The 19,622-nt window shown below is 35.4% G+C and overlaps 1 protein-coding gene across 1 annotated transcript; it reads right to left on the bottom strand.

Annotated features, from left to right (window-relative positions):
- Positions 1–11,258: 11,258 nt before the first annotated feature.
- Positions 11,259–17,475, bottom strand: PABPC4L (poly(A) binding protein cytoplasmic 4 like). Its single transcript, XM_051820061.2, has one exon. It carries the CDS (start codon positions 16,602–16,604, stop codon positions 15,492–15,494), a length of 1,113 nt encoding a protein of 370 aa, XP_051676021.1. The 5' UTR covers positions 16,605–17,475; the 3' UTR covers positions 11,259–15,491.
- Positions 17,476–19,622: the final 2,147 nt, after the last annotated feature.

Below are 19,622 nucleotides of genomic sequence, written 5' to 3'. Positions count from 1 at the left end.
CTGATGTGGCCATTTTGGGAGTGAACCAGCAGATAGGAGATTGATATCTCTCTCCCTCTTTTCCTGGCCCCCTTCTTTGTAACAGCTTTTCAGATAAATAAATCTTAAGAAAAAAGAAACATGAATTACAGACTGAACCAAATGTAAAATGAATGCAGGCATCTGATTTATCACAAGATAGAAGTTTAGAGGTGCCAAAGAGAAAAGGATTGAACTTTTCAGTAAGAAGTACTGAATCTGCTGGATGTTTAAGCAGGAATAAAAGAGAAACATTATTTTGACCTCATGTCATACCAAAAGATAAATTCCAGTAGGGTTGTATATCTATAAGTAAAAACATTTTCAGAAACCAAGAGAAAGATGAGCCATAGACTAGCCATACCCCCAAATTCCAGGCAATAATTGATCTTTATTGTATCCACAATCTTGCCTTTTCTAGGATGTCATATAGTTGAAATCATAGTCTTTTCAGATTGGCTTCTTCCACTCAATAATATGCATTCAAAAATCCCCCATTTCTTTCCACGTATTGTTAGTTCATTTCTCTTCAGTGCTAATTAGTATCCACTAGTTAAGTGTTCCACATCATATTTATCCACTGACGTGGTATGAAGGACATACTATTTTTTCCAAGTATTGGCAGTAATGAATAAACCTGCTGTAATATCCTTGTGCAAAATTTTGTGCATATATAAATTTTACTCCTTTGTGTACCAAGGAGTGCAATTGTTAATAACAATGGTAAGAGTGTATTTAGTTTTGGAAGAAACTTCAAAAGTAACTGGAAAAGTGGCCATGTGCATTCCCGTGAGAATTTCTACTGGGCCACATCCTCACCAGATTTTGTTCTCAATGTTTCAGATGTAGGCCATTTTAAGTATGAACGAGTAGTTTATTGAAACAATTTGTTACTTTGGGGTGACAGAGTTTGTCTTTTTATATGCTTGTTTGCCAACTGTATGTCTTCTTTGATGAATGTCTGCTCAGGTCTTTTAGCTCATTTTTAATCTGATTGTTCATTATCTTATTTTCAGTTTTTTTTTTTGTTTTGTTTTGTTTTTTTTTTTTTTTACAGGCAGAGTGGGTAGTGAGAGAGAGAGACAGAGAGAAAGGTCTTCCTTTTTGCTGTTGGTTCACCCTCCAATGTCTGCTGCGGCCGGTGCCACCCCGATCCGAAGCCAGGAGCCAGGTGCTTTTCCTGGTCTCCCATGCGGGTCCAGGACCCAAGGACCTGGGCCATCCTCCACTGCACTCCCTGGCCACAGCAGAGAGCTGGCCTGGAAGAGGGGCAACCGGGAAAGAATCCGGCGCCCCGACCAGGACTAGAACCTGGTGTGCCGGCGCCGCAAGGTGGAGGATTAGCCTATTGAGCTACAGCGCCAGCCTATTTTCAGTTTTAAGAGGTCTTTGTATCTTTTGGATAACATTCCTTCTTCAAATACACATTTGCAAACATTTTCCCCCAGTTTGTGGCTTGTTTTCTCCCTTTGTGGTCAGTGTTTAATGAAGCCAGTTTTTTATTATTTTTCAAGATTTTGTCTTTGGTTTTGTATCTAAAAATCATCACCATACCCAAAGGCATCAATATTTACTCCAATATTATGATCTAGAATTTTTATCTTTTGCATTTTATATTTAGCTCAATGATCCATTTAAAATTCACTTTGTGAAAGACACAAATATTGTGTCTACATTAACTTCTTTTTTTCTTTTTTTCATGTGGATGTCCAATTGTTCTGGTAGTATTTATCAAAGAGAATATTTTCCCCATTATATTGTCTTGCTACCTTTTCCAAAAAATGATTGACTATATTTATGCAATATTTCCTGGCTTTCTAATTTTTCTAAGATTTAGTTGTCTACTATTTCCTCAATACCATATTTTCTTGAATATTGTAGTTTAATAATAAGTCTTGAATTTGGATAATGTCAGCCCACCAACTGTATTCTTATTCAATATGGTGCTAGCTATTCTGTCTTTTACCTCTCCATATAACTGGAGAACCAGTCTGCCACAATCTATGAAAATAACTGGCCAGAATTCTTACAGATTACAATGAATCTCTAGATTAACTTTGGAATAACTAGCATAGTGGCAATACTTAATCTTCCTACCCATGAAAATGGACTGTATAATAATTTATTCTATTATTCTTTGATTTCTTTTATCAGAATTTTGCAGTTTCCCTGTTATAGATATTGTACATATATTGTTAGATTTATACCTAACTACATATATCATTGCCAGCTGCTATGGAAAGTGATAATGTATTCTTTAGTACAAATTCCACTTATTCATCACTAGTATATATATGAAAGGGATAGAATTCTGTTAATTAATCTTATATTACCCCACAATGCTGTGATTACTTATTAATTCCAGGAGGCTCTTTGTCAAATATTTTGGATTTTCATAGATGAACCTATCATCTGAAAATCAAGATAAATTTACTTTTTCCTCCCCAATCTGTATACATTCAATTTCATTTTCCTGTATAATTGCGTTATCTATAACTTCTATTGCAATCATAAAGGAGTGGTTGTTAGAGAGGACCATAATTGCCTTGTCCCTGATTTTTAAGGACATCTTTCAGATTCTGACCATTAAATATAATTATAGCTACAGGTTTTTGTAGTTATCCTCATTTCCTAATTTGCTGATGAATTATTTTTAACCATGGATGAGTGTTGGATTTGTTGCATGCTTTTTCTGTATCTATTTTAAAAATCATGTGTTTTTAAAATTTTTTTTAATGTAAGTGATGGGTTACATTAATTGAGTTTTGTACATGCAACCAACCTTGAAATCCTGGGATAATTTCCACTTGGTCATTTTATATATATTTGAATTTTACTTGCTAATATTTTTTTTCATCAATTTTGTGTCTATGTTCTTAAGATATATTGGTCCATAGATTATTTTTCCTCTTATGTCTGGTCTCAATAAATTACAAGAAGTTTCACCTCCGCTTCTATCTTTTTGAAAACATGGAAGAGAATGAATAAAACATCTTCCTTAAATGTAAGGTAGAGCTTAACAGTAAATACCCTGTAACTGGAGATTTCTGATGTAGAAGATTATTAACTATTGACTTATGTCCATTCTACTACTAATGAGCCTATCAAAACAATATTTTTGATTGCTTGCATTTCTATTAATTTTATTTTATTTCCCTATTTATATTACCCATGTGTTCTTGCATGTTGTCTGCTTTTCCCATTAGTACCCTTATTGCATTAATCAAATTTAATTTACAGTTTGATAATTCCAATACCTGTGCCATATCAGTCAGGTATTTATGCTTGCTGTTACTCTTCAAATCGTGTTTTTATTTTTCCTTTCAGTAAGACATAATTTTTTAATTCAAAGACAAATATAGGTGAAATGCTAAGTAAAAGAAACTATAGTAAATAAGCTTTTAGTGATGTGGAGGTCAGTTGTAGATAGAAGGGTAGTGTCCTATAGTCCTCTGCTTAAATCATTGTCTTTTATTGAGCTTGGGTTCCTGGAATGTGAACTTCCCAAGTGCTTCTCCATTATTTTTTGCTTTTACAATTTTTTTCTTTTAATTTCTTCCAACCCTTTGGACAATTTAGTATGATTAGAGCTGAGTGGAATTGGGTATTTCCTTTTTGGTTAGGTAAGGATATAATTTTAAAAAAAAAACTAAAAACAAAAGCTAAAACATAGGTTAGGCTCTGGTAAAATGTTTCTCTTGAGAGTTGACCTTGTAAAGTAGAACAGAATGTAAAGGTATTTTCCAAAGTGGTTGCTTTTCCCCTTATCCTGTCAGAAACAAGAAATGATATCTCTCTGATCTTTATTGTGAGAACCTGGTAAAATTCCTGGAAATAAAACTCACAAAAGTATGGGAGCCTCACAGTAACTGGGCTCCTGGAGTTTTGATCTTTCAGAGCTATCTTCACTCAGTAGGAATTGATTCCATTACAATTCAAGTTTTCCTACCTGGGTACTTGTTTCTGTGCCAGTTTTTGCTTGTGGGTTTTCTACTCTGTTAAATTGTGATTCTCTGTATTTGTCTCTCTAATTTGAGGGGCAGTGGTTCCCATTTGACTGTTATTGTGTGTTTTGATTAATGCTATATATTATTGGCTAAGATTTCACTTAGTATTTTTGTATGTATGTTGATGATTTAGTTTGACAAGTAGTTTTTAACCAGATGAGGCTTTGGAGTCAATTAGCAACATTGTTTTTATAAAATGAGGTAGGCAAGTTTTCTTTCTTGAAGGATTTGTTTAAAGTTTGAATTATTTGTTATTTAAATATTTGGTTGTGTTTTCCATTCTTTTAGTCCTTGGGTATTCACTTTAGAAAGTAAGATTTAGTTACTGATTGATTAATTTTGATATTTGTGAAATTCTTCATATTTTCAAATTATTATATTCATTTAGTAAGTTATTTTAAGCAAAATTTGAATATTTCATCTACATTTCCAAATTCATTAGCATAAATTTGTTAAAACAACTGAATATTAACTTTAAAATATCTCTAGAACATTTAGTGGAAATATTAATTATTTGTGCTTCCTCTCATTAGAAAAAATCAGTCTCATAATGCAGTATATTAATTTCATTAGCCTTTATTAAAAATTTAGTTTGCTTATCACATTAATTTTTTTACTTCTTTGATTTCTCTTTTGATTTTCTTCTCTTTTCCCCTAATTTCTATTCATTTTCCAATTTCCTTTTTTTTAAAGATTTATTTATTTGAAAGGCAGAGAGAAGGAAAAGGAGACATATGAGTATGAGTTTACATAAAAATGTGTACATGGATATTACAGCAGTATTATTTAGCATAAAAAGAAAGTAATTGTAACCCAACGTTTGTTAAATGATAGTTGGATAGACAAAAGTGGCATGACCACATAATGAATATTACTCGATCACAAAAAGGGATGAAGAAGTGATAAATGCTCCAACATGGATGAAGCTGTAAAACATTACTAAGTGAAAGAAGGCAGATAAAAAAAAAAAAAAACACTGTATATTTTATGCTATCATTTTTGAAATGTCAAGAATAGGCAAATATCTAGAAACACAAAATAGTAGTTTTCAGGAACTGTAGAGAATAGAAAAATGAGAAGTAATGGCTTGTTGGTATGGGGTTTCTTTTTAAAGGGAAGAAAAAATTCTTGAATTACATGGTGATGATGTTAAACAGCTTATAAAATATAAGCTACATGGGAAACCACTTCTAAATTGTGTACTTGAAAAAGGTTAATTTTATAGTGTGTTGAATTATATCTCAATCAAAAAGATGTCTAGAATAAATTTTATAATTTATTATTCATGATAGTTCTTATGTGGAAACAACCTAGACGTGCATTTATGGCAAAAGAATAAAAATTATAATATGGTAGCATAAAACAATGTAAGACAATAACAATAAACTGCGACACTTAACACTATGGATGAATTTCACAAAATATATTGACGGAAAATGTGTTGCAAGAGGATATATGCTTTATGGATCCACATGAATAAAGTTTAAGGTAATCAAAATTCATCTTAAAGTTTGTAGTCCAGATAAAATTTATATTTGAATATATGAGAAAGGTGATGGGATGGGCAATGTACTATTTCTTGACTTAAATGGTAGGTACATGAATATGTATTTTTTCAATTATTCATCAAATTTTATGTTTAGAATTTAAGTATTTCTATGTAGATATTAGTTTGTACTGCAATTTTACATTAGTTAATAAAAATTAACTAATATCATTCATTTATAGGCTGATTTTCTCCAGTTTTTTTGACTATACATTTTTATATCTGTGCTGCTTTTGTGTGCAAGATGACACTCAATAAAATGAGTGTAAAATTTGGTAAGATGCAGCGATTTGCTGCTGTAAATTCCCTTCCTACTAAATATTCTAAGTCTCAAGGACTTAAAATTTATTTTACTTTTTTCTCTTACAGTGCAGCACTACTTCTATCAGCTTGTCCTGATAGATTAAGATAAAATATGTATGTACCCTTCCTACATCATAATATATGAAAAACACAAAAATGGAGGAGCATGAGCTGCTGCTAAAATAATAGTAAAATACATTTTAAAAAAAACTAAATATTTGAAAATTTAAAGGTGAACCTTTTCCAAAATTCTTATGTTTCTCTCAACAACATATTTTGACATCAATATTTATTCTAGTGTGGTTTTCAGAACTTCTAACATTGGTGAGTCTGGATGAATAAATACCCAGATTATATTCCAATTCTTCTTCACAAAGTTTCCAACAGAAAAACATAAGAAATGTTATAGGAAAAACAAAACCTTTTTTATTTGAGATAAAGAGAGAAAGAAGGAAAGAGAAAGAGAAGTATAGTGAGAGGGAAAGAGAGAGAAGGAGATGAAGAGAGAAGAGAGACAGAGGGCAACCACTTTTTCATCCCCAAATACCCACAACAGCAAAGGTTCCAGGGCCCAAGCTGAACCAAGGACAATCTCCCTTGTGAGAGACAAGAGCTCAATTAATTGAGCTGCCATCATTGCCTCCTAGGATCTGAATTACCAGAGTCAGAATGAGGAGCTGGAGTGGGGATTTGAAACCAATCATCTTGGTATGCAACATGGGCATTTTAACTAGCATCTTAAATGTTAGACTAAATGCCCACCCTAGAAATGAACATTTTATTAGCTACATGAATGTTTGGTGACATAAATTTCAAAGTTCTGGAAAAGATAGATAAAAGCTATGGCTTATGTCTTGAGACCTAAGAATGTTTTATCATTTCCTGAATTTAACTCTTGAGATCTCATGATTTTATAATTATTCACACAGAAAAGGAAATTGAAAAGAGATAGAACTTCCTGGGCCATGAATAAGGATTACTAGTCCACTCAAATGCAATGGAAAAACAAAAGAGTAGATAATAATGCATAATGATTCTGCCAACTGATAAATAAAGGTTAATTAAGGAATTAGCTACTGATCAAAGATATGAGATATGTTGCACTCCTGTGGGAAGTGTGTTGAAACTATTACTCTGCTCCATTATTATGCAAGTAAAATAGAGACTGAAATGGAAGTACAGTACTTAGAGTCAAAGTGACTTTCTGTTTAGATGTAGTATTTAAGCTGGGATATGAAAGATGAGAAGAAAAAAATAAGCAAGTTCCGTCAGGTTGAGATGAGAGGAAAATAATGCAGGCACTTAGAGTAGTTCAAAAGTTTGTGTGTGTGTGTGTGTGTGTAGGGGGTAACTCTATATCAAATCATACTTTTAATTGCTCCAACATCTTTATGTTACTTTGGAAAACCACCCCCTCCCCCCAACCCCTGTCTCAGGCAAGTATTTTTTTTTTTTTCAGTGTTGAAATATTTACTTAACTCCAGCTACAGATCTCATAACCTTGGCAATAGTGACTGGCCAAGAAAAAGAATGCCACCCAAACAGAACCAATGAAACTTGCAGTAAGAATGAAGGAAAAAGAAAAAAAGATAAATAAATAACTTGTTTCTTGGTGACCCATACCCAAACTATTCATTTTATGAGAGGAAGTAAATATCTCAATTTTTTCCTCATCAAAAGATATTTCCCCCTTGCAACATATAGCTCACTATTAAAAATGTTAAATATTTGAGTGAGGCAGGGATTACTTGGACACCTTAAAGGAGCTGAAACAAGACCAACTTAATATACTTAGTATATTGACCAACAGAAATAGCACACATAAAGATCTAGAAGATACACAGGATCAGAGAATGCAGTTTCTTGTCCATAGTAAATACTTGCAAGTGATTTTAAAAGTAATGTAAGGTCACAAAAGGGTCCTAAATAGAGTGACATGATAAAATGTGCATTTACTAATCCCAATAAAAATTAGATTACTATGTAACTTCAGTGCTGATGGCCTCTTACCAACTGTAATCCATACAATATAAATGTCACATATGAAGTACTTTGTATGAAATATTAATAGGGTGATGAAAAACACTAGATTATAATTTCTAATGCTTTTCCTGGTAATTCAGTAAATGATGACATATCAAAACAGTCTATTATAATTTTAAGATTTGGCTACTATTCAAATTGAGGCATTTTTGATTAACAAACATTTGATGGAATTACTATTATGAAAGCTTATTTTAATTTAAAGGGCTTAGGATTGGCAATGTGTCAAAACTTGTGGTGTATTGGTATATATACCATTGGTACATTTACAAAGATGAAATGGCATGAAAATGAAAACTGGGAAGCACTACAGACTGTGAGATATGACTTCCAAAGATAAGAAAATCTCATTGTAATTTCTGATTTGAAAAAAATATACAAAACATAAATCATTACCAATATCACCAAATGCAAAGAAAATGAACAATATCCACCTTTTCAGTGGCATTGTCTTTTTTTTTTAAAGATTTATTTTATTTATTTGAAAGACAGAGTTACAGAGAGAGGTACAGACAGAGAAAGAGGTCTTCCATCCGCTGGTTCACTCCCCAGATGGCTGCAACGGCCAGAGCTGCGCTGATCCGAAGCCAGGAGCCAGGAACTTCCTCTGTGTCTCCCATGTGGGTGCAGGGGCCCAAGCACTTGGGCCATCTTCTACTGCTTTTCCAGGCCATAGCAGAGAGCTGGTTTGGAAGAGGAACAATAGGGAGTAGAGCCGGCACCCATATGGGATGCTAGCACTTCAGGCCAGGGCGTTAACCCGCTGCACCACAGCACCAGCCCCAAGCAGCATTGTCTTTGTAACACCAATGTGTTGTGAATACTTGGCAAAACTTCAAAATGGGGATTTTTAAAATACCTAAGTTTATGTAAATATAAATGAGTGAACAAAATTTGATGTGATACCATTGTTATAAACTGCTAGTATCTGCCAAAAGCTAAAATCTCTATTATACCAGAGAATTCCATAAAGAGGTTATTTTTTATTAGCTTGCTAGATGGATTAACTTTGATTTTGTTAAGAGTGTTGCATGAACTCTAAGAAAACACATGACCATGAAACAACATTTATTTGTATGTATGTGTTTGTATGTGTGTGTATTTTCTGAGTAAATTTGCAAGATAATGTGACATTAAAAAATTCAAATCCAGCATTATTTTTATTGAGAATTTAGTACAGTGATATATGTGTATATGCATGTAATATTTAAGTTGTGTGACCATGTATGGATTATATTATATTTGTATAGAAAAATGTATATTGAAGAATAAGCATTGTGACCTGGGATGCCTACATCCCATACTGGAGTGCCAGCTCAAGTCCAGGCTACTTTGCTTCTGATCCAGCTTCCTGCTAAATAGTCCTGGGAGCAAGCAGATGCCCAGTGTCAGGCTCCTGCCTTTAGCCTGGCACAAGCTTGGCTGTTGTGGACATTTGGGAAGAAAATTAGAAATTGGATTCTTTCTCTCTCTCTTTCCTCCCCCACCCTCCCTCCCTCTTTAAAAACTGAAAAGCATTGAGTAGGTTCAATTTTGTTAACTCACATAATCAGAATGAACTACTTAAGTTTCCCTCTAAAGCACTTATTAGTAAATCCTTTAGTAAGGAAAATGAACACTTGGTAATTTATTTATGTGTATAAATTCCTCTTTTTTATATTGGGGCCATTTTGTAAGTGTATAACTTCAAGATTTTTTCAACATTTATCCATTACATTGTCAGGAGGAATTATTCTTTTGAAATTCTTCATATAAAATATTGCAACAGTTGTTGGCATGTACAGTGAATTAGGTATTCTTTGCCTCTTGTACATTTCTAAAATAATAGCTTAACTGAAAACAAGTTGGGCTTAGATTATACTGATTTAAACTGAAGAAGCCAATTATTTATTAAATACAGATTTCTATTGAAACATCCCTGATCATTTGTAATCATTGTTAATTATTGTTGTTGGAAATCTATAAAAGTGACTAAAGTGAATCAGATCTTTCAAGTGAATTTTCATTATTTTTAATACAGATACAACAAAGTATTATATCTTTAACAAACAAGTCCTATTATCAAACAAAAACGATTTTAATATGTATAATATAGCTGTGTATTTGTGTAATTCATTCACTACCTTTGTATAAAATCAGAGAGGAAAACCATCAGCTTGACTCACTGTTGAAAACTATTTGAAGGAAGAAAATGGGATTTTGAGAACTATTTATAAACAAGACTCAAAAAAAAAAAACAAAATCAAATGCCTACTGAAATTCGAAATTAGATATGAATAATGAAAAATAACCCAGTTTGAGTTGCAGAGACCTCCTCCATCCGTTCTGACTCTTTTTCCTCCCCTGACAACCTGTTTCACACAGAACTTGGAAAGTTGACTACCTTCTCAATTCTGATGGCAGATCTTGTTGAATCTATATACTAATAGTGACTGATAAGAACCAAGTGAGAAAGTACCTAACAGGTTTCTAGAGAAGAAATCTACTACTGAATGTTTCAGTGTCACAGTGTGGTGACAGGAATTCCTGCAACTATTTTGCCACCTGGAATGATGAAGCCAAGACAAGGAGAGCAGAGAGCCAGGAGACGTTGTGAAGAAGCCAAGATTGAACATTTGTTAGTTAATATTTAATTTTCCAATTGGGGTGGTATTTTCTTTACTTGAAGTCAGAGGTATTCTGAGAATATTTAATTTGTTTTATTTTCTAAAACACAAATTTTAAAAACCTTCTTTTCTATTTTACTGTCTATTTTTTAAAAATTTACTTTACGCACGGCATAGTGGGTTGAACTGCTGCCTGTGATGCTGGCTTTCCATCCCATAAGAGCACCGGTTCACGTTCCAGCTGCTTCACTTGCTACAATCTGGGGAGTCAACCAGAGGGTGAATGAAATTATCTGTCTATCTGTCTGTCTGTCTGTCTATCTACCTATCTATCATCTCTCCTTTTGTCTAGGTAACTCTGCTTTTGGAAATAATTAAATATTTAAAACAATTACATTATGAAGCATATTTCCAAATATAATACAAGTAACCTAATTCTAAATGCTCAATATGTTAGGTGAATTTTATTTTAACAATTAAATTCAGAGTTGTATGTAAAATAGTCAATTATTCCTCAAGAAAACTTGATCTAACTTTACTGTTTTCTTTTTAATTATCATCCCATCATTATGAGTTTCTTAGAAATACTAGTTCATACAGGAATTGGCATTTTAAAAGAGGAAATACAAGTGTCTTCATTTAAAAACACAATCTGTTCAGTTCATTCTTAAGAGAAACTGGTGCTTAGAAAATTAGAATTACATTAAAGTAAATGAAAATCATTTCAGACATATCTTCATTATTGAAATTCTTAATTTTATTTGATATTTTTCCCATGGGTATATAAAACTATTAAGAAAATTAAAATAACAATAAAAGCAACTTTAAAAACTGTATTTTTACCAGAAATTTTCACTTTACAAACTAAAAAATAAAATGTTAAAAAGTTGCATATTTCTTAAATCAATGTTACATGTAAGTAGGAATCAATACAACAGTCTTGGAAATATTTATGGAGACAAAGGCAAGAGTGGAAGCAGTGGTTAACACATGTTTATGTAAATTAGATTTTGTTGGAATGCTTACCAGAAAAGGGAAGATTCCACTTATTTATTAAGGTACTTGGGTGCAAAGGATTTAATTTTCTTGAAAGAATGAACCTCTACTGCAAACTAGAATGGCTTGATATGATCATACACATGCACACACATCTGCAACTTGCAATGAGACAACTTTAAATACAGTTTTGTAAGCTGGTATCATTTATTATGCTGAATAATAAAAAAATAAGCAATTTATGCTGAGGTGGTCTATTACCATGTCATTAAGCTATAACTACAATTCCTCTGGACATGTTATATTATGTCTTATTATTTCTTTGTGCATACAGAGAGAATTTAGTTTTCTGAAATTATCTTGATTACATACATGAGGAGATCTGATATACCTATTTACATATTGCAGTCTTGTTTCCTGGTATTCCTCCTAAACAACTTTTTACATATGAGGTAAATACTTTCCTACATAGTGATTCAGAAAGCCAATGAATTAGAATCGGCATATGAGAGCATCACAGAAATTATTATTTTTTTAAAAAAGATTTATTTATTTATTTGAAAGGCGGAGTTACAGAGAGCGAGAAGGAAAGACACAGAGAGAAAGATCTTCCATACACTAGTTGCTCCCTAAATGGTCACAATGACTGTGGCCAAAGTCAGGAGCAGAAGCTTCTTCTGGGTCTCTTATGTGAGTGCAGGGGCCAATGGAGTTGGGTCATCCTCTCATGCACATTAGCAGGGAGTCGGATAGGAAGAGGAATAGCCAGAACGCAAATCCACACTCATATCTGATGCCAGTCCTGCAGGCCATGGCTTAACTGATTGTGCAACAGCACTGGGCCCTACACATAAATAATTACAAAAAAACAGTATTCACAACATATATTATTAAAAACTGAAAAGTAAGACACATTAAAAAATACTATGGGCTTTATACTAGATACTTTATACGTAAAAGTTTTGGTTAGAAAGTGTTGAGGATAGAAAACTCAAAATAACAGCATACAATACACAGAGACTATGCATGTGTGTGTATGTGTAAGTATACAGATATTTAAGGTGTTCAAAAATGTCTTGAAGAATGATCTAATTAAAAGATTAGAAATTTGGGGCTTAACATTTAACTTTGGAATAACATTCAAAACTATAAGCAAAGTGAGAATGTTGGGGAAATGTCTAAATGGTGTCTATGCTATGCAAAGAAATCTAACAAATCAATATAAATAAAAAATATATGCCAATAGAAAAATAAAGATAATGAAGCCGGCGCCGTGGCTCACTAGGCTAATCCTCTGCCTTGCGGCACCGGCACACCGGGTTCTAGTCCCGATCGGGGCGCTGGATTCTGTCCAGGTTGCCCCTCTTCCAGGCCAGCTCTCTGCTGTGACCCTGGAGTACAGTGGAGGATGGCCCAAGTCCTTGGGCCCTGCACCCCATGGGAGGCCAGGATGAGTACCTGGCTCCTGCCATCGGATCAGCGCGGTGCGCCAGCCGCAGCGCGCTGGCCACGGCGGCCATTGGAGGGTGAACCAACAGCAAAAGGAAGACCTTTCTCTCTGTCTCTCTCTCTCACTTCCACTCTGCCTGTCAAAAAAAAAAAAAAAAAAAAAAAAAAGATAGTGAAACATTAACTCACAAATAATAGAACACAAATGGACAAAAAAATTATTTAAATTTTAATTAAAAATGTAGTAAAAAATTTAGAAGAGAGCAATAGTGAGATATATGCTTTAAATATCATGTTGTATTGGCCAACAACGTAAACAAAATCCTTTGTTCCCTGGAGTATATGGAAAAGGGTACTCCCTACAATGTTAATAGAAATGTAAGCTTTATAGACAACACTTGGGCAGTGTTAATGAAGTTTTTTTTAAATTTTTCTTTCAATAATTATGTGTTATATATATACATATATATACACTCTCTCTTTATATAATATATACACATATTATATATATAATATAAAATATTATATATATAATATATACACATATTATATATATAATATAAAAGTCCAGATTATATAATATATACACATACATTTTAAATTATATATACGCATATACATATGCGTATATATGAGTCTGCAAGGCTGTTTACTTCCAATTCGTTTATGATAGAGAATAAAAGGAGAAAACATGCTAGCAATATATATGGCTATCAATAAGAAATTAGCTACATTATGGTACAGTTATTGAACAAAAATGAAAATCCTTAAAGATAATATTTATGGGCGTGTAAATTGACCATGGCATGTTATCACATTAAGAAAGTAATTTCAAAAACTATGATATGCTCTTATTTTTGTTAAGTTACCTATGGGTATATGTATAAAAAAAAACCTGGGAGGATATACAAAAAATTATATCAGAAGACCTGCCTGGAAATAAGATTTTACTTATATGTTACTTTTTAATTTTTTCATTGACCATAATATTTTTACTGGCAGAAAAATATTGTAATTTTATACTATGTGTAATGCATATACAAATAATTTCAATACAAATAAAAAGCTTTCTCAATATAGCTAAAATCATACCAAAGAAAATATTTTAATATTTCTTTGCTACTAGCAATATATGAAACAATGATTTGAATATATTTTACAAGAAGGAACTAAACAAAGTAAACAAAATTAAAATAACGACAGCCATAACAATACTATTTTCAAGACATTTGATATGAGTAGATAATAATTTTAAATTAATTATTTAATTGTTTTCCAAATGAATGTGAAATAGCACATATTAAAAACAATAAAATACAATTCTGTTTTTTAAAGTCTTTAAAATAGGTTGAGTAATAATATGAGAGGTAGGAAAAAAAGTCAGATCTGGGAATGGGTCTAAAATAAAAACTAAACTAGAAAGTAGGCTATGTGATATAACTTCAGCTGCCCAGAAAACAGTGAGTTTTTGATCAATCAAGGTGAAAAGTGAATTTTAAAAGCTTACACAGCTCTCACAGTCTTATAAAAGCAGACATTAAAAATCAGCCAAGAAACTTACTTTTCTGGACCCTGAGAGAATATCACTACCCAGAATGATATAAAACAGATTAAAAACCACAAATTTTAAAAATAATTTCTATATTCTACACATACTACTGGCAAAATCTTAAGGCATAACATGAAGCTTTACAGGTATAGAGATTCAAGACCAGACCAACTTTGGCTCACCTGAACTGATACAGGTATATAACAAGCAATACAAACATTAAGGTTTTCCTACATAAGTCATAATTTAGATAATTAGAAAGTAATTGAATAATAGTCAATCAATGGAAAGAATAACAAAATACCCCATAGAAACACTTTGTAGACAAAATTAAAAACCTTCATCCTATTAATTTAAACCACTGGAAAAACAACCACATTGGGATATAAATTTAAAAGAAGTTCAACCATAACCATATCAGGATATAAATTTAAAAGAAACTAACCACTTCCTATTTTAAACACTAATTCAAAATAAAATTGGATATTTAACTGAATTTGAACTATTGTCTAAACTTTTGATTTTTCAATAAAGGATAAAAAGCTAGAAATTTCATTGGCAAAAATAAATTATTTTGGAAACTTTGAGTATATTTTCCTAGAAGAAATTAAAGTCAGTACTATTAAAACAAGAAAGAAAATATGCAGGAATCTCAAATAATTACCTCACTTCAGTCGCTACAAAATGTAATAAAATATATTTAAGTATATTTATTGCTATGACAAGTATATCAAAATAAGAAAAAAATACACAAACTAAAAAGTGTGCTTCTGTAAAGGGAATCGATCTTGTAAGAATCCTTTATTTTTCCACAAAAAAAGTCTTTGTATAAAAAGCCTTTTGTTACAAAGTTTGCTAAACTAGCAGCCACCCAGCAGGATTTAAAATTAACAGAGGACACTTCAGAGAGAGATCATTCCGGTTTCCCCAACCTGCTACAGAAATCCGGCTGCTGAGGGTTAAGTGTCTGTTTCCTAGTACCCCTGGGCCAAAGCGATGTTGAGAGGTTTGGAGCCCAAGATGCGACCATTCATCACAGTCATTGCTCTAGCGGCATCCTCAGAAGAGGAGAAGCAGATCAAGCCGAAACCTTTGCTTTGTCCTTCTTCCTGCATCACCTTAACTCTGCTAATGGACCCAAAGGAAGAAAACTCCTTTCGGAGTTTTTCATCATCAATGTTCTCATCAAGGTTCTTAATGTAGAGTTTCGCCCCCTGGCACCCGCGGATTCTTTCCTTTTTCAACTGTTCAAACATTTGCTTTAACTCAGCCTGCCGCTCTACCTTCTTCTGTGCCCGACCTACAAAAATGGGCTGCCCGTTTACTTCCTTGCCGTTCATTTCTTCCACGGCCTTTCTGGCGGCCTCGTGGCTGTCAAAACTCACAAAGCCAAAGCCTCTGGATTTCCCACAGGAGTTGGTCATCACCTTAACACTGAGAATTCTGCCGTACGTACTGAAGACTTCCCGCAGCCTCTCATCATCCATGTCGTCCCCGAAGTTTTTGATGTAGACATTGGTGAATTCACTGGCTTTGTTTCTGAGCTCGGCTTCCCGATCTTTGCGGCTTTTGAATCTGCCCACAAACACCTTGCAGTCCTTGAGGAACTTCCCGTTCATCTCCTCGATGGCCCTGTCTGCGGCGCTCTGGCTCTGGAAGTGCACGAATGCATAACCCTTGGAGCCCCGGTCATCACTCATCACCTTGGAAGAGAGGATCTTTCCAAAAGCTGAAAAACATTCATAAAGGCTTTTGTTGTCTATGGACTTGTCCAGATTCTTGATGAAGACGTTCCCGATTCCAGATTTCCTCAAGTAGGCGTCCCGTTGGGACCACATGAGTCGGATGGCCTTGCCTTTCACCACATCAAAGTTCATTGTGTCCAGGGCCTTCTGGGCATCGGCCAGCTGCAGGAAGTTGACGTAGGCATAGCCCAGAGAGCGGCGGGTCACCAGGTCCCTGCAGATGCGGATGGACAACACGGGCCCCACCCTGCTGAACTTCTTGAACAGCAGGTCCTCGGTGACATCGGAATGGAGGTCGCCCACATAGAGGGAGGCCATGCGGTACTTGGCCGCCACATTCATCTCCTTGTCTTTCACCACCAGGTGTTTTCAGAAAGAGTCCTGCAAGGGGGGGAGCCTAGGCCACAGCTCAGACCCGGCTCCAGTGAGGTGGCCTCGGGAGCACCGCGTAGAAGCCAAGCAGTGGACTTCAGGTACAGCTCTCCCAAGCTCAGGCAACAACTTCGTCCAAAAGTCTCCACAGCCACCGATCTGCGCCTCCCTGAGACTCAGCGGCGGAACGCCAAGCGCCAAGCTCCGGGAAAGGCTAGGAGGAGCAGCCGTCCCTGCCCGCCCGTGTGTGAGCTCCCTTCCAGCGCGCCTGGCCCTCCATCTGCGCCTTCTCCACACACACACACACAGGAGCGTCCGCGCGCGCGGTCGCTGGTTTCTGAATAAAAATAGGCCTAGCTCGCACTGGTTTAAAGTTACAGCTGCTCTGAGAACTCCACAAGTGGCATCTGAGGCAGCCGGCCGGGCCCCCAGGGCGCACGAGCGGGACAGGCGCGACCCGAACCCACCTGGTACCCGGTTCGGCGGGCGCTGCCTCCCCACGGAGGTCCCGGAGCGCCGCGGGCTTCGCGCGACCCGACGAACCCGGGCGACCTCCGTTCAGGCCGTCCCCGCGCGGCGCCCGAGGGCTGACCGACCGACGGACGGACCCACGGACTCACGGACGCAGCCGAGAAGGCAGCGGTCGGTCGAGGACTGGGGGTGCTCACCCGAGCTGCGGCCGGCCGGGGGCGGGCGGGAAACCCGGAACTCCAGCGCTGAACTTCCCGCGCACTCGCTGCCAAGTGGGATGTTTTCTTTTTCATATTTTTTTTTTTTTTTTCAGAACGTTTTTCTTCCCCCCGCCCCTCTTACACGTTTCCCACCCCCCTCAGACTGTTAAACTGAGAAGCGGGAGGCGGTGACTAGGGTGGAGAGAGGCAGCCTGGGGGAGTGGCCCCAGGAAACCCACCCGCCTGGGGCTCAGCTTGGGGCTGCCTGGAGGAGGGTTTCCAAATGTGGATCAGTGCCTGCCACTTACTCGCTGCAAACTCTCCAAGAGTTTCCTGGGACTCTTGGATAAGCTCCAATATCCGTACCTCGTTCTACTGAGTCCTGCAGGACTCTCGTCAAGTGCCAGCCACAACTGCTGCTTAGTTCACTTAGGTAACTGCAGGACGCATTTTTTTTTTTAACCCTCCCCCCAAGGCCTGCTTTATAAAAATGTGTTCCTCAGATATTAATGTAAATGCTCTCTGAATAACAGCTTTTTCCCTAACCCCATTCTGAAAGTTTAGGCTTCCCTAAAGAAACTCTTACATCACCTTTGATTGCAATATGGTGCACATTTCCAATCAGTAAGAGCCATGCCTACTTCATTCCCAGGACTTGCAGAAATGGGATACTTAATATTTATTGATTCAATCACCTGTGTGCAGTAGATGAGCTATTCACCCAGAGACTGTTTTTCACATCTAGAGGCATGAAGATAGTGGCACTTACTTCAGAGTATTGTATTAAGTGAATTAATGTATGTGGAACTGTCTAACACAATATCAGGCATGTAATAGGTTTCGAGTAGCATTCATTTCATTTCCTCTAGCATTAAATAAAATTTCTTAATGCAATTCTCATAAAGCCTTAACATTTGATTTATAATGTGTCTTAGGGAATTGAAATAAGTAACTGCAGAATTGAATTGGGTAGGTCAGTTTATAGAAAGTATATTTAATGCTCTTCAAACTTCACTGGACATGGAACCTGATAATCTTGTTTAAAGGAGATTCTGATTCAGTAACAGGATGGAACTGAAATTCTACATTTTAAATAAGTTCCCAAGTGATAAAAAAAAATCTGTTAATTTCTGAACTACAAGCTGCAAGTCTTTAAAGTTAAATGATTCCCTATTAAAGGGGATTTTTCCGATTGTAGGAACTAGAAAATTTAACGAAACAAAGCAAACCCCACCAAAATCCTTTAGAACACAATAAAGCTCTAGCAAAATTCATTGTTAGTAATGCATAGTGACTGGAACATTTTTTTAATTTAAGGTATACAAATTTCATGTATATCATATAGGCAGATTTAGGAACATAGTGATATTTCACATCCTACCCTCCTTCCTACCCACACTCCACCCTTTCTCCTCCTTCTTCTCTTATTCCCTCTCTTAATTTTTACGTTGATCTACTTTCAGTTTACTTTATACTCATAAGATTAACCTACACCAAGTAAGGAGTTCAACAAACAGTAAGAAAAAAAAATACTGTTCCTTAACAGTCAAGACAAGAGCTGTAAATAATCATAGAAGTTCAATATGTCAGTTTTACTCCTATATATTATATTTTTGGTACTCTATTAATTACCACACATTGGGGAAAACATATGGTATTTGTCTTTTGGGGGCTGGCTTATTTCACTTAGTATGTTTCCTGTTATATCCATGTTGTTGCAAAATACAGGATTTCATTCATTTTTATGGCTGAGTAGTACTCCATAGTGTATATAAATAATAATTTCTTTATCCAATCATCAGTTCATAGGCATCTGGGTTGATTCCATATCTTAGCTATTGTGAATTGAGCTCCACTAAACATATCCTCAACACCATTTATTGTTTATTGATTTCTGTAAGAGAAACTGGAGTGAGGTGAAGCTTCATTGTAGTTTTGATTTGCATTTCCCTGATGGCAGGTGATCCTGAGTATTTTTTCAAGTGTCTGTTGGCCATTTGAATTTCCTCTTTTGCAAAATGCCTGTTCAAGTCCTTTACCCATTTCTTAACTGGATTCTTTGTTTTGTTGTTACTGAGTTTTTTGAGCTTTGTATAGATTCTGAATACTAATCCTTTATCAGTTGCACAATTTGCAAATATTTTCTCACTTTTTGTTGGTTGGGTCTTCAGTTTGCTGAGTGTTTCCTTTGCAGTATAGAAGCTTCTCAGAAGCTTCAATTGTCCATTTTGGCTGTGCTTGCTTGTGCTTCTGGGGTCTTTCCCAAGAAGTCTTTCCCTATGCCAATGTTTTGCATTTTACCCAATGTTCTCTGCCA

The sequence above is a fragment of the Oryctolagus cuniculus genome, chromosome 8 (assembly GCF_964237555.1).
Source record: "Oryctolagus cuniculus chromosome 8, mOryCun1.1, whole genome shotgun sequence".
Taxonomy (NCBI): Eukaryota; Metazoa; Chordata; class Mammalia; order Lagomorpha; family Leporidae; genus Oryctolagus; species Oryctolagus cuniculus.
The sequence above is the reverse complement of the archived record's forward strand: the minus strand, read 5'-3'. Positions and strand labels throughout refer to the sequence as shown.

Coding starts and splice junctions, on each gene's coding strand:
- PABPC4L (XM_051820061.2), bottom strand. CDS start 16,604: ATGAATGTGGCGGCCAAGTACCGCATGGCCTCCCTCTATGTGGGCGAC.